This window comes from Erithacus rubecula, assembly GCF_903797595.1.
Source record: "Erithacus rubecula genome assembly, chromosome: 3".
In the NCBI taxonomy this organism is placed as follows: Eukaryota; Metazoa; Chordata; class Aves; order Passeriformes; family Muscicapidae; genus Erithacus; species Erithacus rubecula.
The window spans coordinates 144843764-144868240 of NC_136689.1; the positions used below are offsets into that span (position 1 = coordinate 144843764).

General features: G+C 39.2%; 1 protein-coding gene across 1 annotated transcript in view; it reads right to left on the reverse strand.

Annotated features, from left to right (window-relative positions):
• The window catches only part of TG (thyroglobulin), a gene marked incomplete at its 5' end in the record, with an annotated part of 142514 nt that overhangs the window by 81637 nt on the left and 36400 nt on the right, over nucleotides 1–24477 (reverse strand). Inside the window, 15 exons of the mRNA XM_079299572.1 lie at nucleotides 3537–3602; nucleotides 6046–6189; nucleotides 7719–7798; nucleotides 8281–8392; nucleotides 9364–9540; nucleotides 10720–10857; nucleotides 12939–13019; nucleotides 13678–13743; nucleotides 14244–14405; nucleotides 16335–16532; nucleotides 17667–17775; nucleotides 18405–18520; nucleotides 19986–20108; nucleotides 22615–22785; nucleotides 24277–24426. Coding sequence (XP_079155698.1) covers nucleotides 3537–3602; nucleotides 6046–6189; nucleotides 7719–7798; nucleotides 8281–8392; nucleotides 9364–9540; nucleotides 10720–10857; nucleotides 12939–13019; nucleotides 13678–13743; nucleotides 14244–14405; nucleotides 16335–16532; nucleotides 17667–17775; nucleotides 18405–18520; nucleotides 19986–20108; nucleotides 22615–22785; nucleotides 24277–24426 — 1893 coding nt within the window. The remainder of the gene's footprint in view (nucleotides 1–3536; nucleotides 3603–6045; nucleotides 6190–7718; nucleotides 7799–8280; nucleotides 8393–9363; nucleotides 9541–10719; nucleotides 10858–12938; nucleotides 13020–13677; nucleotides 13744–14243; nucleotides 14406–16334; nucleotides 16533–17666; nucleotides 17776–18404; nucleotides 18521–19985; nucleotides 20109–22614; nucleotides 22786–24276; nucleotides 24427–24477) is intronic.

Sequence of the window (24477 nt, forward strand, 5' to 3'; positions counted from 1 at the left end):
TATTTAAATACCAGCCTAAGTAAACCAAGACTGAAGGATGACATATGAGCATCTTCAGCATGGGCAGTCTTAAAATAACATCTGTTTTCCCATGGTTAAAGGTCACAGATTGTACCTGAAACTCCCCACAGATGGTTCCACACAGTGTCATCACAGCACATGAACTTCTACAGGAGAAAAAATGTTCCAAACGTAACAAGTCATACTTTCCCAGTCAGTTCAGGCTATCAGTTTTTCAAGCACCACTTCTCAGATCACAGAAAGCATGTGGAAATCACAACAGACCAGCAGGAGCATGCTCTGCTCCATGCAATAGATGTACAGAAGTAAATTGAAGTACTCATGCAGTTAAATATGAAAACCATACATTCATACATACACACTACAGCTGGAGATGAGCTGACCTAGAGACTTTAGCCTTGTAGCAAAAAGGCTTTTGCAAGCAGGCAAAACTTGCTGAAATAACAACAAATCAATGAGAATTCAGGTAAAAGACATTGTGCTGTTCACCTCCCTCCTGCTAGAGAGTAATGGGCTGCAGGCACTACAGAGCACTAATTCCCCTTTTTCACAGGCTAATGGGGTATCTAGTGAATGTTAGGAACACACAGCAGTGTTATTTGTAGAGACAGTAATTTGGGTAAAGCCCACTGGAGCCTCAGGCTTTTGAGAGAAACCACAGGGCTGCAATGGGCTGCTGGGTGAACATTCTGGCACAGGACAAAGAACAGGAAGAGCCCCAACCCTCTCCTTGTGCTGTGCCTCTCCCAGGACTGGCCTTACACAGGGAGGGTCTTTTCTTGCATCTCCCTAATGGCTGCAGGCTGCTCTATGACAAGACATGAAAAGAAGTTGCTCCTGAAAATTATTTTTGTCATTGCAGATTCAAAGATCTAGACATTTTATGGTGATTACTGCTGATGAACTTCTTCAAAAGCCAGACCAGGGAATAGAAGGAAAATAAATTTCATCTGACCTGTCACCTTCAAAGGCATTTGAGTGAGGCCTCAGAATGACATTAACCAGCTCCCTCTGCATTGCTGGACTTGTGTGTCCAGCTTGGTCCCTGGCCTGATCCTCCTTCTCTAAGGCTGCAGTCTTTGTCCTGGTCTGGATATCCTGAAAGTTGGACTTGCCAGGAAAGACTGAGTGAAGAAGGCACCTTGTCCTTTTCCATCTCCTTTTCATCAGGTCTCCTGCCCATTCAGCAGCCCCACATTTCCCCTACCCTTCCTTTTGCTGTCCAGGTACTTGTAAAAAGGCTTCTTGTCGAGATCTTTCTGTTGTTTTATGGTCCTACAATGCCTCTACCCTCTCTGTTGAGAAGAACAATGAATAAAACAGGCAAAGCATCTGCTTCCCACCAGGCTGAAAATAAATATGTTCATCTGGGGTTCTTCACAGCACACTGGGGCTGCAAACACCACAGATTTTGAATGGAGCAGCATCCTGACTGCACATGGGAGGAAACAAAATGCTGGACACTCTGTCCTGAGCATTGCAAACTGGATAGGAAACGAAGCAGTCAAAGCATTAACTTCTGATGAAATGTAGGCCTCAGTAGAGCTCCAGTTAACTCAGACTCATAACATTAACTTCATGATTTTGCAGAGCCTTCTGGCAAAGTATGCAAATGTAAGTATTTTTCTGATCTTTCGATGGAAAAATTTATAATTTTTGTATGTGTAGATATGCTGAGATTCACACACACACACACACACACACACACATCTACTCATGGCAGTGCCCTTTAAATAGTGACATTTTCTCACACTCACCATCTGGCTACCACAGAGCAGCCACAGTAAATTTTATCTCCATGTACAAGCATTACCACAATGTAAAAAAATTCAGTAAATGCTAGCTTTTGTGTGATGCCCAACTGTAAAACATTTAGTCTTCTATAGAACATATTATTCAAACACACAATCATGAAGTATTTGGAAACAATGTTCTTGAAAATTTTCTAAAACCCCTGACAACACAGCCCAGATAATAATCTAAATAACCAGTCTGGTACTTTTACTATCAAAATGAGGCAGAACACAAGGACAGATGGTGTCCAGTTGCATTTTGAATGTGTTACTCCAGTGGTGTCAGAGCCCCAAAGTGTCGAGGAAACCTTGTGCATAAACTAATAGTGCTGCATATTTGGAAAATATTCAGGTATTAATTTGACTTGCAGCCTTGCTGTGCTCTGTAATTAAGGGACTTCTCCCAACCACTATCAGTCCCCAGGACAACCCCTCTAACCCAGAATCCTGCATCCTTGTGGGAAGCTCTGCTTGCTTGAGCAGATCTCTGCAAACCAGAGACATCCCTAGCTGCTCTGCATTTGGAAAGGTGTCCTGGAAAGGGGTGTGACAGATCAGGGCTGTTACAAAAGATGAGCACCTCACTTGTGGGCAGCCTTTAGAGTCAAAAACAGAAAGACCTAATTTCCTGATTTTCTTAAATGCTACTTATGTCACTGTTTTTCTAATTTAAGCAAGAAAGAAAAACATAAAAGGAAAATGACAAAATTACTACCAAACTTCACTCTGGGAGGAAGAAAGCTTTAATGAAGTTGTTTTCCATTTCCCATGGGAAAGCAGTTTGCAAAGGAGTTGAATTGCCCAACCTACATGCCAGGGCTACCCCATTAACTCCTCAAAGTGTTTCCCACAAAAATTATTTCTGCTTACCTACAAAGATAGGAGTTTTCCTTCTATTGCATTAAAATTATCATGTTAAAAAAAAGTTCTACTAAAAAATAGACCAAACTTAATCATGACTGCTGGTTATGGATATGATGATAAGGTAGATCGTAATAAATTCTGACCTAAGTATTAAAAATTCTTTGCAAATATCAAATCTCCTGCATGCTCAGTTGCATGTGGTTTAAAGAAAGACAAATTCAATCAGATTAAATATTTGTTCAGATCAAACAGAAAATCAAAGGCAGAGATGGAAGTGGCTTCTCAATTTCAGTATAACTGGAGGGTTATATTGAGTTTTGTAATAACCAGTCCACCCCCTTCCTTTCTGTTGCACGCAGCATTTCACAGCTATGCAGTGTATTTCTGGAAAGGACACTTCAGGGAAGCCTGTAGCTGCTGACAATTTGCATATATTTTTAGGGGTATTAGACACAAAGCTCTGAATGACAGCAGTAAAGTTTCTTTTACTAAGAAGATCTACCCACTTCTAAAATAACCCATATGATATTACCATAAGATTCATTGTATCTGGAAAGTGATGTGACATCCACACTCATAAATAAATTTTTTCATCAGTCTTGCCAAATATTTTATCTCAGTGATCTCATGAAGCAGAGAGTGTGAGAAATTAGGTCAGCATCATGAACATGACAGTTCTTCCATTTAAATTATACACAATTAATGAAAATGAGCAAATGAGTAAACACCTAAATGAGTAACCTCACAGGGAGCACTTTCATTATAGTGGTATCTTTCAGCAGTATGTACAAATGGAGAGAATGAGAGGATTTTTACTGCCTTTTTTTTTTTGTTTGTTTAATTCATAAATACACTTACCACTTTCTGGCCTGAGAGGTAAACTAACAGGTGGACACAAATTGGGAATGGTGCTCTTCAAGTCAGCTAAAAGCAGAAGAAAACAAACACAGTTGAAAACAATAGTACTTGAAGGCTCAAAATGCAATTGACACTCAATATTTCCAGCATTACTTCTCAGATTTGGATGTTGCACCTCCCCACAAACACCAAGAGTAAGGATGCAAGGCTGCTCTGCTATCTAATCCTTTTGAGCTTGTACATGAAACCAGAATTCCCTGAATTTCTGTATTTATAAACATTGCTACAAACAATTTTTGAGGTGCAGTTGTGAACGACTCATTTCAGTATTTCTGTGTTTTTTTTCTATGCCCCTCTCTGTGTTCAGGTTCCTGCACCAGGAGAGACACGTTTCTCTCTCTTCCAGAAATCTGGAATTTCTCAGAAATATGAATTAGAACAAGGCATTTTCCAGCACAACACTTTCCAAATTGAAGTTCAAATAAGAACTCATCATACACAGAACTTCATATTAATTTCTGTACAAAAAAAATTATCATTTGCTAATACTTCCCATAAATATTTTGCAATCACAAATAATAAAAAATGAAGTTTCCCCCGTGCATTCATATTTTGTAAAACACTTTGGCTAGTCAAACCAGTTATAAATACTATACTAAAACATAATAAATGACCATCCCCACAGAGGATGAAGACAGATCAGATTTCCTGTTAATTTCTTCCAGTATGTATTTCCCATGCATGTGACTCATAAATGTTTCTAAAAACTGAGGTTTTCCCGTTCACAGCAGTGAAGGATTGAGTCCTATCCCAAACTCTTTGAAATGATACTCTATGTTCCTTTTTGCCTAAGAAGCAGCTCTGACTGTATAAAATCAAATTGCTCATGAGCAGAGCTGTGCAGCAAACAGCTCACACATCACCTTAGCCTGTTATGAAACAGAGACAGAAGTGTCTTCCTCCAAACAGGATTGTGGAATGCAGCCAGAGACCCTGTATCATGCTAATATCCCACTGCAAATCACTCCTTCAGATTTTACTCATTTTCCTTTTTAGCCTCTAAACCTTTTGGTTCCTTTTCCTGATTCCCAGACCTTCAACACACCAACACAACCTATTCAAATTTTTGTCTGTAAATATCTTCATTTGCATAAACATCTGTGCCTTGCTGTGAGTTACAGTGGAAACACATCTGTAGCTCCCTTGATGCATAAGGAAATGTCACTGTGTCTCTCAACATTTCCTACTTTGCATACACCCCAGGCTCCTCTTTATCATCCCTCTGTCTGTCACAGGAGAAACAGCCTTTATTTTTTTTTTGGTTCTTTGCCAAAAAAGGGGAAAACAATTCTAAGAAATGGAAGCGTATCTACACCTCTGCTGTTCCCTCTTGGCTCCACTTCTCTTCTTCACTCTTACCCCTGTCTGCATCTCAGCTTCCCCTGTGGGCATAGGGACAGTGCAAATCTAGAAAAGCTCAACACTGAGTTCATATTTCAGACACTTAGTGTGTGAATGAAGGTTTTATTTATGCAAAATGCAATGTATTGCCACAATATCTGATCCATCTCTACACAGCTTTAACTGGATTACCTTTCTATCTAATTCCCTGGACAATATATATCCATGCTTTGTGCCCCCTCTCCTCTCAGCTATCAGCCCTTCTCTACTCTGCAAGAACTAAGGGAGTATAAAAGCAGAAAAAAGTATTCCTTCTTCAAAAATTTTCCCTGATTCACCAGATCTGCCCCAGTAGGGGCTCTCTGCTCTGGAGTCGTGTCTGTGTGGCCAAGAAACAGGCTGTGCTCCCATCAAGACAATTGTTTTCTTTATTCTTTTAGTTATGTGAAATCAGAGCTTAACAAAGTAGAACTAGACCTGCCCAAAAGGAGTGTGACAAATTGCAAACCCATTTATAGTTTTCAATAAAGCAATGAAGTTTTTGTTTCTCCACAGAATATAAAATCCATCTTGACTAGGAATGGTTTTGATTCCTCCTGAGGAAAAATGCAATATCTCATGACTGCTCTTCTGTTTAAACACCTGATGGATTCTTACTTGAAAAACACAGATCTACTTTGGAATTTGGTCTTGATCCTTTCTTCACCAAAACAACCAAAAGTGAATTTTAAATTCTATAGCAAACCCAAACTTTTGAGGTTATGCATCCACATGAATGGTAAAACCATAAGCCCAGGAGAGAGAAACAAAGAATGATTTCCTGACCAGGACTGCACAGTGAGGCAAAATATATTTGAATTCTGACATTGCCCACCAGTCTCTGATAGAATCTAAGAAATTAAATTATACATCTTTGAGGTGTTGCTATTCCTTTTTTTATTAAAATGGATATCAAATTGCACCTTTCTTTCCTTTGCACATACTCGTTTGCCTTGTCTATTTGTGGTCCTTGCAAATGGGAAGCTGGCATTTTTATACACTGAAGCTAAATAATAAATTTCAATGTGCAGAATCCCATTAGAAAGGCCATGTCTCCTGCATCACTTACCAGGCTTTTGATACCAGCCAAATGGGTGTACTTTGACTTCAGCATCTGGTGAAGTGCAATTTGAAACGTGCCAAGCACTTCTCGTGCCCTCAGCACACATCTGGATTCCAAGGCTGTTCAGGGTCACACACAGGATCCTCCCACCTGCCAAGGATGCACGTGGGTAGAGAAATAAGGAGAATTTTCCTTTTCTAGACAGTGGTGTGAGGAAAAAAACAGCACCGTTCCACTGAGTGTCAAATGAAATTCAACTGACTTAGCAATTGAAGGAAATACCTGAAATGAGCCAAGGGATTGAAAGTAGTGCTGAAAAATCCCATTGGATTCACTGTGAGGGAGGGTGGGTAACAGCATTAAAATCCATTAATCCAAAGTCACAGAGAATTTCACTGAGCAAAGGTCAGGACTCTTTGAGCAAGCAGCCCTTTCATGTTAATGTAATTAAAAATCTGCATGTATGTTGAAACATGTCCCCTACTTATATCATGATAAAAATCCTATCAAGCCCAAGTGTTTGTTCCTGAAAAATATGGAGGGTTTGAAACACAGTTTCATTGAAGATCTCAGCTCATGTTAAAATCACTACTGAAAGTTCTCTTGACTATACAAATGCCAATATAGATGTCTGAAATGTCATAGAGGTTATATATATTAATCAGATAAACTGAAAAATGCATCCATTTTGCATATTGGGTGCCTTAACATTTTTTATTCATTTTAGAAATATTTAAAGAAACTCAAACTCATATTCAGTTAAGATGTCAAATTTCATATGATCATAAGGAGGTATGAAAGCTGTCAACTATTTTTCATTTGCACATTAATTCTTATCTAAACTGTACTAGATTATTTTCTAAGCTACTCATTTTTGACTACGTGAAAATTTTGTCTGCTGAACAAAACAAAAAGTATTAAAAATATATATTTCTTAAGTGTTTCAAATTTCAAAATGCATTATAAAAACAGCACATCCTAATGACCTCAGGGAGAGTTGACTAGCACATGATTCCACCAAAAACATGTTTGGTGGAAGTTACATATTTCAGTAAATCTGAATTTTTAATAACATATTAAAATCTATTCCATTGACTTTGAGCTGGCTGCTATCCAATTTCAAACACCAGCTGAAGATTTTCTTCCTCAAGTAGAAGAATAAAATTTGGGAGCAGAGGAGGTCAGATAACCAAGAAAGCCAAAAGACTAAAGTGCCCCAGAGTATTCACAGACATTATGTGCTTGCATACACCTAATTTCAGTAATATCTAGGTTTCAGAGTCCTTTAGGCTTTAAAAAATGGAACAATATAAAAGGGAAATAAATCACTCAAAGAAGTCAGAGGCTGATGAATGAGAATAAAACTGGAATTTTATCAGTTTGAATTTCTTGCTGTTGGAACTGCAGCTTCTTAAGGACTGATTTTCATGAAGTTTTCTTAATAATTTCTGAAATGTGGAATGTGTCATTGGGCTGAATTCCCAGAAATGGTTATGGTTACTCAAAAAGGTGCTGAAGAGAGGGGCATGAGATCTGAAAAGGCTTTTAAAGTGCACTTCAGAGCAAAAGAAGGGTAAAATTTGGATAATGAAGGAAGACTGAAGTTATTAAAAAAAAAAAAAAAAAAAACAAAAAAAAACCAAAAAACAAAAACACTAAAACAAATAGGAGAGAAATACCTGACAGCTGGGAGTCATTAAAAAAGCCAAATCCTGTGCAACAGGGGTCAGCATCACACCAACGCTCACACTCAAAAAACCTAAGAAAGAAAAAAAGATTTCCATGGTATCATTAGACATTTTGGACACTGAGAACCTGTCAAGATGCCTTTCACAATCAGCTGAAGAACCATTGCACACACACATTTCCATACATTTTCCATATGTAGATTAAATTAGGCTTGATTAGTATACACCTACCAGGCTATATCTATTAATTTAGATTATTATCTTGATATCTGCCCTAAAAATATCAACCTAAATTGATTTAGTGTATCATTGCTAAGACATTTAACTGGTCAACTAGTAATTAGTAGCATTATAAGTAACAATTTTCATGTCTACAGTTAATAATTGCATATATTATTTATATTATAAAAATGTTATCTTTTCTTCATTAGATAATCTCAAACAATGCAATTCTTGGATCATACTTCTGATTTAATTTGTCTGCTTAACATGGCCTTGGAATTCCAGACATGGTTAAAATTCCAGGGAGAACAAAGGAATATTCATGTCCTACCCATCTGAAACAGCTTTACTGCTCATGTCAGTCTTATTCCTCACTGAGATTTCTGTCACTTTCTGGAATGGCACACGTGTGTAGAAGCTCTTCACAGAACTTTTAAGAGTGACTGGAAGGAAAAAGAAAAAACAAAATTGGAAAAATCAGTTTAACTTTGTCATATACAAATACCAGTCAAGTAATCAAATGCAAAGGGTGCAGTCTATGCTTTTATGCTGAGCTCTGGTGAATTAAAAAGATAGTTTTATGTTATCACAGCAAAATTTTGATTGTTAAGCCTGAAGATGAATAAAAATTCACCAAGTGAAGACTCTGAAATCTTATCAAATTACATCACCAAGGAAAGATTTCCTGCCAGGCCTTTTGTTTCTGAGACCTGTATTGATGCTACTTCTTCCACAAGGCCTTAAACTGGGATACAGCTCCAGATTGGGAAACTCCAGTGTGCTCATGCATTATTCAGCCCATGCTGCCCTTTGGGGTCCCCAAAATGACATGACTGAATGGTTTGGTTCAGTGGACCTTCACATTTGTACAGCAAAATTACATGTTTCTGTACAGTGAAAACAGGCTTGTTTGTCCAGCTTCCTCACATATGCCCTAGGAGAAAAACACTGAACTTCCCAAGCATTCAAAGAGCAAAGGTTAAATTTCATGTCTATAGTTCTGCATTTGCAAAAAAAAAAAAAAATTAAAAAAAAAAATTACACTCAGTTGTTTCAAATTTTGCATTATTTAGCACCATAGAAATTTTAATGGTAGATTGTGACATTCAATGACATTCCTATTTCACTCATATAATACAAAGGGCTAAAAACTGATATACAAATCTGAGATCCATTTGGTGTCTCTGACTTGGGAGTGGCTGAGGTGGACAGAGTGAAATTCATGGTTAACACCTTTCCATTCTGAACTGAAAATGAAAAACCATATCCCAGACAGCCTGAACTGCCCTTGCACCATCACATCCCAAAACTCATTTATACATGCAGACTTTTTATCTCAGAAACAAGAGCCAAAACAGTAGCTTGCATTACCAGAGTTAGAGCAGATATTATACATGCAAATACCAAAACTTGCCTATTTTATGGAACAGGGTCTGTGGTTGCCAGGGTAGCACAGTTGCACAGTTCCCTGGTATTTGCTCGAGGCTGCTGTCACAAATCTGTGCCTCTGGATAGAGGGTGCACACAAAGTATTTGTCTGTGGCATTTTGCAGATCTGCCATTCGACAAAATTCTTCCTCTTGAGCACAGCCTGGGAAGAAAAGTCATGAACAGTTACACACAGGAGGGTTCTTTTCCTTCTCTTTCATGTTTTCAAAGTTATCCATCAGCAAACAACTAAAAGTGAGAATTCCAATTTTATTTTATTTAGCACTAATCGTGCTAATTAATTAATTAATTAATTGATTAATTGATTAGTTAAAAGTGCAAGAGAAAGAGGGACACATTCTGGCCCCAGTGGCACTGAAGAGCAGATTTACCTGGAGAGCACAGTAGAGGAGTTACAGCACAGCTAATTGAGAAAATAAATTCCCCAGCTGTGACAAGCATTACTCCAGTGTATTGATCTCTCCTTAATATTTTAATTCATAAAGATCTTTCTTTTTTCATAAATCTGACATGCAAATTTTATAATTATAAATATAAAAGAACTCTGCATCAGTCATGGTCTCTGACCATGACCAATAAAAAGGACAATAATGTCTACAATGTCTTAAAAAGTTTTTACAAAAAATATTTCTGAAGCATTCAAGAATCACACAAAATTGAATATAACTTCCTAGAATCAACAGTTCAAGACATTTGCATGTAGCAATTTGTTCTGAAGTTTGTCCCAGGGTAAGAGCACACCTTCAGAAAAGATCCAAAGCTGTCAAACCCGTTTCTTAATTACCATGACAGTGCCTCCTATAAACATCTATGTCAATGCTTAATTCTAAACAGGAATAGCTCTACTGAGCTCTTACAGGGCTGTTTGTGCACTGTTTGGTACTCTTAGTTCTGACTTCCTGGTAGAGCTAGAAACTCTTCTCCATTTACCACATTAAAAAGTAATTTATCATTAACTCAAATTATCTGCATTTTACCTTCTTTATCCACTCTTGCCATCTCTCTATTTGGAGTGGTATATTTCAAGAACAGCAGGACACTGCCCAGACTGTACCTTTTAATTCTCTTGCCCATGGCAGGGGCACCCTGAAGGTGAATTATGGGCACCCTGAAGGTGAATTATGGGCACCCTTTCTGCCATGGAGGCAAAGGCTTCAAGGAAGAAACAAGTGGTTCCATTGGCAATTTCCATGAAATTTTTTGTCTACAAAAAATAAAATCTCAAAGTCTAAAGTTTCTACTCATCATTATTATAACACCTATTAAAATACTGTAGTCAGTTATTATTCCCTACAGGATTACAGTGTCCATGATGTCTTACGTGTGAGACACCAAAGCAGAGCTTCCTCAGCTGAGAACTTCTGCCTGAAGACCCAGTACTGCTGGTAAGGGAGAGAATAGTTCTGGTCACTCTGGATCTGGCTGTTGTCCATTAGATAGAAAAGATCCTTTGTGGAATCTGAGATACAAACAAACAAATAATCCCACAAAAAAAAATTAACTGTGATCTGGAATGAATTAAATTTATTTATATATAAAATTCTGCCTTTCACAGTAAAACAGCTGCAATCATTTTTTAGGGCCAGAATACACCAAAGCCTGTTTTTAATAACAGAATTGTCCACCCACAGTGATTTTCCTGTAGGCAGTGTCTCCTTGCTGAGCTGCACTGCACAAAATAGCCAGATATTTCCAACTGGATATTTCCAACATCAAAAAACTAGATGAAAATTCTAGAAGTTAGAGGGTTCACTCTACTCTGTCATGTAACACAATCTCATAACAGTGAAGTATGAGGATTCAGAGGATGTTTGCAATTCCTTAATCAATGTAGTTTTGTTAATTCAAAGTGCAGCAGTTTCCTTATATCCTCTTGAAAAGCTTTTACACCTCTCAGTCTTAAAAGTTTTCTTGACAAGCCTAATACCTATTTCAGTCATTTAAGCTCATTTCTATGAATTTATGCTCCCACAGACCACATTAAATAACTCATTTCTGTCACCTGCCCTGTGACCTTTAGACATGTATGCAATGATCTACATCTCCTCAGATCCCTCTGAAACAATCAATCACAGCTATTTTTTGTTTCAAAATTTATCCCCTTAAATAAGGGTCCAGTCTTAAAAGAAATGGACAGTCTTCACTGATCTCTTACAAATTTCTTCATAAATTTCATTTCTTGTTTATCAAATGTCATCAGCAGGTTTCATCCCCAGTTCCAACATTGTGAGACATTTTGTTACCAAATCTTTCATGCAGTGAAATAATCAGACAATAATGAAAAAAAGAAGTAAAGACATGCTGATGATTACTGAAGTGCTGAAGCACCTACTGACATTCTTAAAATACTGTAGCTTTGAATTTTCTACCAGAAACTAGAAAATATGTTACCCTGTGTTTTACAAATGATTATCAAGTGATAATATCTCTGTAGACATTTCCCCAGATGTTTTCATGACTTCCTAAACAAGGTAACTGATAATTCCTGTTACCTCTCAAGTCATAACTCCAGCCTTCAGTTTCTCTTAAACAGCTGGTGTCAAGTCTAAGATTTAGGGATGGAGTGAAAACTGCATTCCTTGCATAACTGCAAGTTTTAATGATATCATCAGCCCCAGCAAGGTAAATGAAGAACCCTGAGGGCTGCACTCATGCCTTGGCAGGTAAATCAAGATAATTTCAACCACCACAGTAAGTGCATTTTTTTTCCTCTCTTTTTAGGTCTAGACTTTAAAATACCCCAAACTATATAGAAGATCTGCTAGGTAAATGGGCATTTTTGGGTTTTTTTTTTAATTAGTTTGTTTACTTTCCTTTTGAATTCTATAAGCAAAATCAGCAATTCATTTTCTTTTAGGATTTTGCACATATTAAATCATGTGCTCAGACATTCATTAAGACTTTTCAGCAAAGATTAAAATCCATTAAAAATGAATCAAGGTGCTCTCAGCAAACTCCACTGCTCATTTTCTCTTAGGATTATGGTGCTGAAAGCCCAAATAAACTCCAGTAACTTCCTACAAATTATTTTGGACCTATACATGACTTCATATAACAAAGAGCAAGCCCTGGAATAACAAAGGAGCTAAGAGAAGTTCACTGTCATCATGCTGGAAGAATGACTGCAGTTTCATCTTGGGATTCTCTATGGCCCATATTTACAATTGTACTTTCAGTAGCAGTAAAGATGCTCAGGTACCAGGCCAAGGATTTCATTCCTGTGTTATGTGATTTTTTTTTTTCTCAGCCAAATAGTATTTCCTGTTCCTCTCCAGCTCAGTAAGTCTGAAAGAAAAAGTTTCACACTGAACATTTTAACACTTTAATTTCCCACCTGGCCTGGCAAGGCAAGAATCATAAAGCCATTTTGAACATCTTTCTCAAATCCTTTATCACCCCACTTCAGATAAATCCTCTGGCCTTTATAATACCTATACCATAATGAAATATATACAGCAATATATGAAATTTTCTGGTTAAATTCTGCACCCCCCCTCTGCTCTCTTCTGTTGCCTGTTCTGTCTGCTATTGTTCTAGTACCTGATAACACAAGATCATCCTTTGCCTTCAAAGCAACATCTTCACACAAAGAGGTTTCCATCTGGGTGACCATATCAGAGTCTGGAATAAAACAGAAATCAAAGAGCAGACTAATTCCCTTTCCACAAGAAAAGATAATCCTCAGTTCCCAAAATTGAACAAATACATGAAGTGCACCATTTAAGAAAATCCCTTTGATAGCTCCTCCAAATGTTGAATGCAGAATGAGTATAACCATCTCTGTATATTATTTTGGAGTGTTTGGATGACAAAAGCAAATATCATATCCACAGTCTTTATGTCTGTATTCAGCATCAGAGCTCTGAAGGCTTTGTGTACTCATAAAGCATTATTACAAATCATTTCTGCAGGTCCTGCCACATGAGATTCAGAAACAATAAAAACACAGTTACTCTGCTAATAAACATAACCTATGTAATTAGGCATAAAGTCCCAAATTATTATGGTACTTGGACACTGATGGGACAAAGACAGGTGTCTTCATGACATCATTTTCAAGAGTATTTAAAGTTATAAATTATGTTCTCAGACACAAGAATTTACCCAAATTTCATGAAACAGGCAGTAAAAGAATTACTCCAGATTGCACATCCCTGCCAAAATAGGCTTCTGAGCTGTTTCTTAATTTTGGATAGCATGAAGTGACAATGACATTTCCATTATAGAATAGACATCTGCCACACCTTAAGTTTTTGTAAGAAATTCTGTGAGAACTTACCTCTCCACAGGTAAATTTCTTGAAAGGTAGTGAAATTTCTTTCTGCCTCTTCCATCAACTGAGAAGCTAATAAAGAAAAATTTTTGTTGGAATAGGTGTTTAAATTAACCATATTTTTAAATGCTCAGAAATTAAATAGAAAACACATCACTAAATTATGCATCACCTCCATTACAATATAAAAGTCTAAGGAAGAAGGTCCCAGGTGTCACAGGGCCAAACTTTGCATAATTTCCCATCATTGCTTTTACCACATAGGTCTGGGCATCTCCCTTTTTATCTTTGCTCCAGACTTTACTATTTTTTTCAGATTACTGGCTTGGATCTGCCTGAATTAAGTGCTGCTAGTATTACAGAGCAACATATTAAACACCATCTCAACTCTCATAAATGTTCATGTGGAAAAATGTGAGAGGTCCATATATCTAGCAATGCATCCAAGTCAGAGAATTCTTATTCTCTTGTGATATAGATTTACTTGAAAAAAGAGCAGCCTGGTGAACAAGACAGAGTTTATACAACAGTTAAAGAAAGCTACTGTAAATTGAGGTAATTCACTGACATACTTCCACTGAACACTTGTCCTCCCAGGGTGAAGGAAAACTTCTCCTTGTCATAGGTGACACCATCACACATCCCAGCCATGGCTGAGGCTGCTGCTGGGCTCCAGCCTTTGGCATTGCAGATCAGCACCTCTGGGGAGCTCAGCAAACTGCACAGAATGGTCCCTAGGGGCAGGAAAAGACACAGCTGCAGCACTGCACTGATGCTCTGCACCTTCCCAAGCCCCCCAACACTTTTTCTAAGTGCCAGCTGAACCTGTGTCACTGAGAGAGAGACCCTTCAGTATTGCAAAAAAAAAAAAAAAAAAAAGAAAAACAAACCAACAAAAAAAAGCAAAGTAGAATCATATGTTCAAATTTGAGTGTCAGGGTTAGCTACTCATACCCAAACTAAACCTTTATAGCCTGTCTTTCAGAGATTTCAGGCACATACTATTATCACCTAATAAAATATTACTATTATCTGATAACACCCAACAATGTTCTCAGCATTTCACAGCACCAGAGGGACATATCTAATCCTTTGATGGTTTTACAATCTCAGGTTCTGAACCAAATAAAAGCAGTTATATATTTTTACTACAATGATTTCCTGAACTGGTGCCTGATTTCAGTCATGCCAGGCCTGAGTCTCCCCCAGCACTGTGATGTGAGCTGGGGGAACAGAGGATTTAAGGCCACATATTCTGGCACCAATCTGTTACCACAACTTCTAGACAATACTCAGTTCTTGCTTTGCACTTGGTGTCACAGCTCAGACATTTTCCTAAAGTTTGACAATACCATCTTTAGTTTTTTATGAACTGGGTACATGTAATATTGAATATACTATGGTTTCCTTATTTTTTTTTTCTTTCTTTTTAAGCAAAATGCCAGTCCAAGTAGTGCATTCACCTGTAGAACTGATCCAAATATCACCCCAACAGATATTCGTGTTCTACACTCACAAGTAGAGAGACCCCAAAATCTGATGGTAAATTTATAGAGAAATGGACTTTACAAGATCATTTAGAATATTGTGATCCAAAAATAAAAGTGAGATGCCGAAACAGAGAATAATTTTCTGGAAATATTTTCTTGACAACTTTCACAGATAATTTGTGACAAATTTTCATAGATTTTTGTAAATCTAGGATCAGTTTCCACTCCAAACTGGTGAAGTGCTTGTCACATAGCAGCCACTAGCACATGACTGGATTTCACAGAATCATAGAATATCCTGAGTTGGAAGAGACCCACAAAAGTCATCAAATCCAACTCCTGGCTGTTGATTGAGCTTGTCTTTAAATCCTTGAGGCATGTAATTTAAAACTTCATATTTCCTACAGGAAATGCATCTCCAAGGGGAAAGTCAATACCACGTGAACTTGAAACTAAACTGCAAAAAGTAAGCACTGGCATAAAGTGCTTGAAAAAAAAATTGTTTGTGCCAAAGTCCCACCTCTGCCAGACTCCATCCATCCCACTTCCACTTGCTCTCCTAGACAGACATGCAGATTTGGGAGATTTTAGCATTTATGCATGCAATAATATAACATAATTCTGTTTAGCCTCCTTGTCTCCTGCCCTTAAAAGGAAGCTGATTTTCATTTGCACCACAAGAACTCTGTCTGGAGGCACCTTCTTAGTTCCTGCATCAGCTGAAAGGCACCAATTTCTGGTAATCAAGCTGTGCTATGTAAGGAGAGAGGTGTATTCAGAACAATTTATCTCATCCAGATGGAGATGTCACACAGACAGAGAATGGGCTGAGCTGGAATAGACCACAAGGATCAGTGAGTCCAGTTCCTGGCCCTGCACAGCCCAGCCCCAAGAGTCACACCATGTTCCCAAGAGCACTGCCCAAACACTGCTGGAACTCTGTCAGGCTTTTCCCTTCAAAATGCCCATTTTCTTCCAAGAGCATGTTGCTACCTCAGGTCTTTACTGTTCCAGACCAAGTCTTGGGCATTCAAACCTTCACCAAAAACCCCTCAGTGATGTTGGCTCACTCAGGTATGATGCAAAGGTGTGTGTGCTGTGTCCAACAATGACTCCTACTCTGTAGCATTGGTTTCCTGCTGCAGCACCCTGTCCTGTGCAGTCAGGCAGTACCTCCATCCAGCAGGAGCTGGCTCAGGATGAATCCATCACAGCAGGAGTCCTGGCTGCACTCCTGTCTGCAGAGCAGCTGAGCATCAGTCGGGGATGTGCTGGCTGCTGGGAGCACCAGGGAGTGGTACACGCCCGACAGCACCTTCTGCAAGCCAGTCCTCCCAAAGGCCTTGAGTCCAGAGGGGCTGAATTCCTGTCCTGGGCAGGCAGAGAGGGAAAGCAGCTCAAGGGGAGCTCAAGGAATCATTTTGAATTGCCTGCACACTGGAACTGGTTGAAAGCTTTATGATTAAAACTCAGAAAAGATCATCAAATGATGTGGTGCCATCATTCCTGAGTAGCTGGTTATAATGCACTGCCAGCAAACAGATCCCAAACTGATCTATGCACTGAGGTTGGTAATATTCCACTTTCAAGCACTCAGTTACACTGTTAGTAACTCCCAGATAAAAATGAAGCAAATTTGTCTCATTTAAAAAGTAAAATTTGCAATTTGGCCAGCATAACTGCATTTGCAGTTAAGACTTGTGCTAACTAGGAGGGCATGATTCATAGAATTTTGGATCTAGAAAACTAGAATAGATCTGGTATTAAAAAGATTATACCAATCACAACAAGCTCAGGAGTCTTGATTTATTTTCAGGTGGGACTTAGATCTTTTTATCATTATTAATATTAATAAATAGTGACTCAGAGGTTTGGAAAGAAGCATAAAGAACATGGTAAGAGCAGAGAGTTTTGACTCAAACCCTGCAGTGTAATCTTGCTTCCAGTTTGGCATGACACTTAAAGCTGGGCACACAATGGATGTGGTGCTATCAGCCACACTCAGGCCATTAAATAAATAAATAAATATAATTTGCCTTGTGCATTCATTACTTCAGCTGAAATATTTTGGGATTCATGGAGAGCAGTTTTCTTCTTGACTGTTATATTACTAGAACAATTCACAATCAAAGATAAAGTGAACTTAAATTATGTGCAGGCTGGTCATAAAGAATGCCTTATGTATTCAAATAACAAACTCCTTAGTAAAGGGAAGTCGTAACAGATCAGAATAGGAAAATACATTGGATAAATTTTGGGGTTTTATGGGACTAGTTTCTGGCAAAAATCATTAAAATGGCTTACAAAAGTATTCCTAATTTCTAGGGAACAAGTATGAAAGAAAGATTTGCTGAAGCTTCTGGACTGACACTAAATATTGAGTTCCTTAAAGTATTGTGTCTTCTTAAAGAAAGATGCCCCCCACACTTAGTCATGACCCTGTACAGAAGTATCTACCAGCTTGGACACAGAGTCAGGTTTAGGTGAGTGATTCCCATCTGGTACCTCTCTTCAAATAGACCATCAGTGCATCTCCCTCTGCGTTCCTGACACGAAGCAAGCAGCTGAGGCCACTGATGCCAGTGGCTGCAGGGTTCCCCAGGACACCTTGGACCTGGGACACAAAACAGGCAAGCAAAATAAACACAACCTAATGGATTTGCTCTCCTGAAATTCATTATGTTTATTCAGAAAGTCATGAGGAGCAGTGAGCAACGAAGGTTATCAGTGCACAACTCCATGTGGACATTTTTTATTCTTTCTCATACAGATAATTTTTACACTATCAAACTGAGATCTCAGCTCCTCAGTTGCTGCTTAAAGTAGTGAATAGGAAAATAGTACAGTGGTAAAGAGCACCCAGTTCAAACCCTGGGCTAGAGGAAGGGACTCAAAGTATGACTGTTCCAGGTGACCTGATTATCAACCTGGCTACATCTAGTTTGGACTATCCAGACTAACTCTCTTTATAGATCAACCTGATATCCTGTCTGCAGGTGCTCAGCATGTTTTAGGGACAACGGTGCTGTGTGATGCTGCAACCAAACACAGGTATTCAGATGTCATTTTTGGAAACATCTGGGTGTAGCTTCTGTACCAACTTGTAGAGATTTATTACTGCCATAGGGAAGAGCAGAGTCCAAGGGGCCAGGTAACAGCCTGCCTTCCTTCTGTGATCCTTTCTACTTATATGCAGCACACAGCACTATGACAAATACATATTTTAAATATGACCATCCTTACCAATCCAGAGGTGGTGCAGTTGAAGTTGGCTTCAGCAGTGCTGTACAATGCACAGAGCACTTCAGAACCAGCAGGACTTACAGTTGCAAAGCCACAGGCATCTTCCCTCTCACAGCCTGGGAAACAGGAAAGAGATTTTAGCTTTCCTAGCACATTGCTTGCAAAATGGTTGCTACAAACATCACTGCTTACTACCACTTATGTAGGTTTTCATGTGTCTATCAGACATGAACATAATCAGCCAAATGAACTTTAGTACTCAACTATTTTAGCAGAGAGTGAAGGATTTTAAATTGAATTAAATTCATCCAGAAAGTTCTTCATCACCTGATGATATAAACAGCTGATACACGTCTGACCACACACCCAAACATTTAAAATCTGCTGGATAATTTTGCCTGAGGCAGGATTCTATGAACCACTTTGCCAGCATATCACACCTGCCTGATACAGTAACCCCATGGCAAAGAGGTTGTGACAAATATCAGAGAGAAAGGAAGGAGGGAAACATCAAATTCTTCAATCATGCTGCTCCTGCAGTCATCCCCTGGCCACTGTAAGGAAGAAACAGCATCCCCTCCTCATCCCTCAATGAGAACTTCAGCAGTAATATTTTGTAGTTGTGCTGCCATTTACATAACTTATAAAGAAAATAAGGCTATGAGAGAGGTGGAATCAGATTGGTTGGCAAAGGGACATGATTTTCTCCCCAGGTTTGTTCTCAGTCTCTCTCAGTTCAGTGTCTTGCTTTTGAAGGTCTTCATTTTCAAGGGAAGGTGCAAGAAATCTTACAGTATAAGGCAGGATGAGCTCCTGCAGGAAAATCATTCCAGTAATAAGAGGCTTCACATATTTAGTTCTTAGTGTGGGAGGTGATTGCTCCAACTAGACTGTGGCATGTGACACAAAGCCACTGATTTGTCAGAATTTTGATATGTACCTTACAAACAGGATATCTATGTCATTACTGATATTAAACATATCCCTCTGCCTCCTGTCACAGCCTGACACAAGGTGAGACTGACTCCAAGTACCCTGAAAGCAGTGTGGTGATTCCTCTGGATTTTAGATGAAGCAGCTTAAACCAGATGCAATTTAGTATATAAACTGCCAGAATTGGCAGGGAAATATCTCTGAACTCCTTATAATACCTTCTGATGTAAGCAAGGATGATTATTCCTATTTTTGTGCCAATCAGGTAATTTGTGAAGAGGTAAAAGCTTGCTTTTCATATGTCCTGAACACCTAATCCTTCTTTTGTCTGCACATCTGCACAGTCTGATGAATGTTTCCTGGTTTAAATTGCAGCTCTCATTCGTATTGCAAACTACATCAGCTGGCTTTAAAGTCAGATGACTTGTCTGAAGTAGTAAATAAAGTCAGAAGACTTCTTTCTGAAAGAAACATCAATCTCTTCTCTCAACCAAGGCCACCAAAAGTTGTAAATATCTTGCAGTGAATTGGTGCCAAACTGCAGAACATACAGCTAATCCAGGAACTTAATCATGGACTCATCATATGAAAATATTATTATTTTCCACAATTGTTAGTGTTGTCTCTACAGCTTTTCTGTTTTCTCACCTGAAATGCACTGAAAATATGTAGTTTGCAGGTCTCCCTCAAATGACTGAGACTGAAGAATCTGAGCTTCTTCTGATCCATAAATCAGGCGGGAGGCAGGAACTCTCTCAAATTCTCTGAGCACTAAAAAAAAAGACAACAAAAAACCCAACCAAGTAGTATTATCAATTTCCATTCTGCAAACAGACAAAGGCTTTAGGTAGAAATTAGGCTTGAATAATTCTGTGGGGAGAGAGGTTTGCTCATTAAATGATGCACCATAACCTCACAGATAATGCAGGAGACAGCTGGCGCGAGGGTAGAATTTCAGCTTTGGAATAAAAAGTGTCACAAGATGTTTTAAAAACCAGTTATCCAGGAGTGGGCTGGGATTTTACTTTCCAGTGAGGCTTCTCTTCCAGCAGCAGACCTGCCATCTCTCATTACTTGTTCATGGCATTGAACCAACTATTGAGTCAAAGGGGGAACCAGCTTTCTGCCAGCCAGTCACAGAAACAAGAGCCAGCTCCAGCAGCACTTGGTTAGACAGGAAATCCAGAAACACAACAGCCTGATCTCCACTGACTTCAGGCCCAAGGCTATACCCAAGGTAGTATGTCCTACATGCTGCTTTATTACTCCTCCATTTAACACCTGACTGTCTCTTTAGTGACCAAACCCTTTTACCTGCTCCTCTGCACTGGACCTGCTCACCTGTGTGTGAGGAGTCTGAGCAAGCAGCACTGGGAAAAGCTCATGGTCCAGAGATGCAAACCTCAAAGGTCTCTAAACGGGGTGAGGAATTTAATCCAGGCTCCAGAGGGTTTGGCCCTGCCTGTGCCCTGAGGGGGATTACAGATGGAGAGGACACACAGAGCCACCAGCACCCTGCTGAGGCTGGTGCTGCCTGTATTACCAAGGGCTGGGCACAGTGTGACCCCAGGCTGATGCAGAACATCTGAGTGAGCACAGCACATTATCCCTACCCATGGCAAAGGGGCTGGAAGCAGAGGATCTTTAATATCCCTTCCAACCCAAGCCCTTCTGTGGCTAAGAGAAGAGTGTGGTGACTTAGCATCATCCCTTGGTGACCAAACTTCTCTAAAGGCCCCAGGTGAAGGCAAACCTCAGGCTCCTTGCAGCCAACACCAGACCCACACCTAAAAGAGGTAAAAGCAGGAGCTCTGGTGTGATCCCAGCTGTGGGAAGAGCTGGAAACTCAGCCCCCCTTTCCCCTGGGCTCATGGGCACAGCAGTCTGGCCAAAGAATCACAGCCCTCTCTCCCTGAACTGTCTGGATAACACACAAAATAAAAGCCAAGGATAAGTCCTTAAAATAATCATTTGCACTCTTACAGCAAAAGAGTCAGGGCTAAATCAGAAGCAAATGTCCACTGCTGTCAGGGCTGAGCCAGCAGGTGCTTTTGATAAAACCATCATTTCTACTCAGGAAAAAACCCACATGGGTTTGTCAAATGCTTAGCCCAAGAAAATCCTTGCACTCCAGTTAGGATGGGGACAAGGAAGAAATATGGTGCAAACAGAAGTGACTTATTTTTTCCTTTCTAGAAATACAGGGCACAAAAATACAAGCATTATAAAACTTCTATAAGAAACAGAATCCCTTCTGCATCTGCAGCTTGCAGTGATGCCTGGTTAAAAGCTGCCCTCATTTCTATTCCAATATGCAAATTTAAAAAATTACACTATCAGTGTTTTTCTTTTCTTCTGATTTTTCCCTCTAATTCTGGCTTTATCCTAGCCCTCCATTTTCAATAGAAAATATTTTTTCTCTATTTTTCTCCCATATTATTGAATACAATATTATTGAACACCATATGTATTGAATACAATAACTGAAGATAGTTTTGCAACCTCTTCACAACTGGGACTTTACCTTTCCCAGTCCTTCCACTGATCACACTTGTCACAAGACATTGTCTAATTCAAAGCACACCATGCCATCAGTTTCTAAACAGAATATTCCATTAAATTCAATACCAATCATATCATAAGCATATAAAAACTTGTGAGAAAATGCAAAAGTTTTGAGGCTGAGAGGCTTAATTAGACCACACTGCAGGCAGTCTGGGTACTGTTTGAGTGATGACTTTCTTTGTATTTTCAAGCTTTTCATCCTTGAAAACCAACATTTTGCAGCTGTATTCAAGCAGAAGTAACCTCCAGCCTGCAAGAATGTATTCCCCAAGTCAGATACCTTACAGCAGGGGCCCAGAGGGTGAAGTTATGTTGTGGCTGTGAGGTCATTGCTGAAAATAGTCTATTTCCCATAAATACACAGATGAGGGATAATTTTACAAAGAAACAAATAATTCTGCTTCTTTCTCATTAGCCCTCTCATTATTCTTTTGGGTTTCCAAGCAGAGAGCACAAGGTCAGCACACATCAAAAGCTGGCAGCCATCTGAGAGTGCAGGAAACCTGCTTCACTCTTTTCCCTTACCAGAAATAACTTCCCAGTGTAAGTCAAGAAATGCAAAACTAAGGAGGAATGTGGCTTAAGGCAGAGACCACAAGTATTGGAAAGTGAATAACTATGGGACAGTGAATCCCCATAAGTTGTGGAATGATTATTCTCTTCATAAGAGAATAAGGGTCAAAGCATATCCAAAATATGCTCTGCCACTTACCCAAGCACTGTTCATCTGTAAGGAGATCGTCTGTTTCAGTCCAGTCCAGTGCTGCCCCAGAGCTGTGGACACAGAAGGATTTCCTGGTGCCAGGGTCCTGCTGGGAAGGTCTGTACCTGCCATCCCCATCACACTGCAGCCCCTGCTCACTGCTCTGGCAGGATGTGACACCTGAGCAAGACAGCAAGGCAAGCAAAAAGGAGTTTGATAGTGCTGTCACTGGGTTTTACAGAATTCAGAGGCTGGACAGGATCTCTGGAGCTCATAAGGTCAGAGCCCCTGCTCAGGCAGGGCCACCTAGAGCTGCCCATCTCCAGATGGCTTTTACCCATCTCCAAGGACTCCACAACCTCCCTGGGCAACCCCAGCCAGTGCTTGGTTGTCCTCACAGCAAAAACATTTTGTGATGTTCAGAGGGAACCTCCTGTGCAGCCACTGGTCCTGTCAGTGCAGTAGGACAATGTTTCTGCGCTGTGGGACAAAAATTTCCTGAGCACAGCAGAGACTTCACTGAAAATTAAACTAAGATTTGCACATTAGTTCATGCTCTGAAGCATGGTAGTCTCACTGCTTTGTTGCTACTTCCATTTGTGTTTCAAACATTATAATTTTGTAAATTCTCTGTCATGTACAAAATCTCTGCTGATGTGTTTCCAGTACTGTAAAGCAAAGTACAAAGAATGAATTGTACTTCCATACAGGTTTGTTCAATGCTGCAGTGGATCTGTGAAATGCTGTGAGCAACGAGAAGAGCTATCACAGCCATTAATTCAGAAAAACTCTGCACACTCTGCAAGGAGACAGCAGGGAGTGAAAGCAAGTAGGAAGGTGAAACCTGGCCTTTTGGAGAGGGCTGGCACTGAGGTGCAGTAAAGGTAAAGTGTAAACCAGGCTGGGAACAGGTTTAATAAAGAAAATTGCAAGTTTTTAAACCCTAATGAGAAAACTCTTAAGGACACAAGTCCAATACCTACCCAGGCAACACACATGGAAAAGAATGACAACTGTAGGCAAAAACCAATTGATGTTGGAATGCATTGCAATAAAAATGAGAGATATATCCCACCCAAGAGAACAAAGTAGACCATATACTAAATGACATTTCCCAAGAAGCCCATTCTTGGCACTCTCATTTTTATCTTATTTAATATAATTCTGTAGACAAAACTGAATTTGGACCTAAGAACTGATTTTGTGTATAGAACTGCATGAGAAAAACAAATCATTTAAGCTGAATTCACCAGATTTAGTGAACATTTCAATAGTTGCTTTGTGAGAAGTGTTTGTATTTGCAGTGGAAAGTGCTGCACAAAACAAAACTATTTTAGTGTTCATGAAAGTGACAATAAATTAAGTTTATAAGAAGTTTCTTACTGATACTAAATACCCAAATATCATTCCTGAGGACAATGAACATGTCTAAAGGAACCACAACATCCTGGATGAGAATGACCACTTGTTTCTCATGCATTTTTGGTCAAAACACCAGACAGTTTGTACTTTGTAAAATGATTCTGAACAGAATGCAGAAGGGATCATATCCATCCAAAAAACCCCAGAGGGAGGATTTAATTTTTTTAAAAAACTTAAGAGATGAATAAAAAAAAATTTAAATATTAGAAGCCAGAAAATAAAGGATATGGAAAAACTATTTCAACTTACAGTGATCAGCACTGCTTGCCCCATAGGAGTTGGTAGTTTTGCCCACAGGACACTTGATACAGAAGGAATGTCCTGTCTGATACTGATAGTAGCCAAGAGGGCAGGGAATGCATTCATCATCCTGGAAATAACTGCCTGGAGGACAAACAACTGCAAAGAGAACAATCACCTTATTACTCACTTGGAATTCAACCAGTTCTG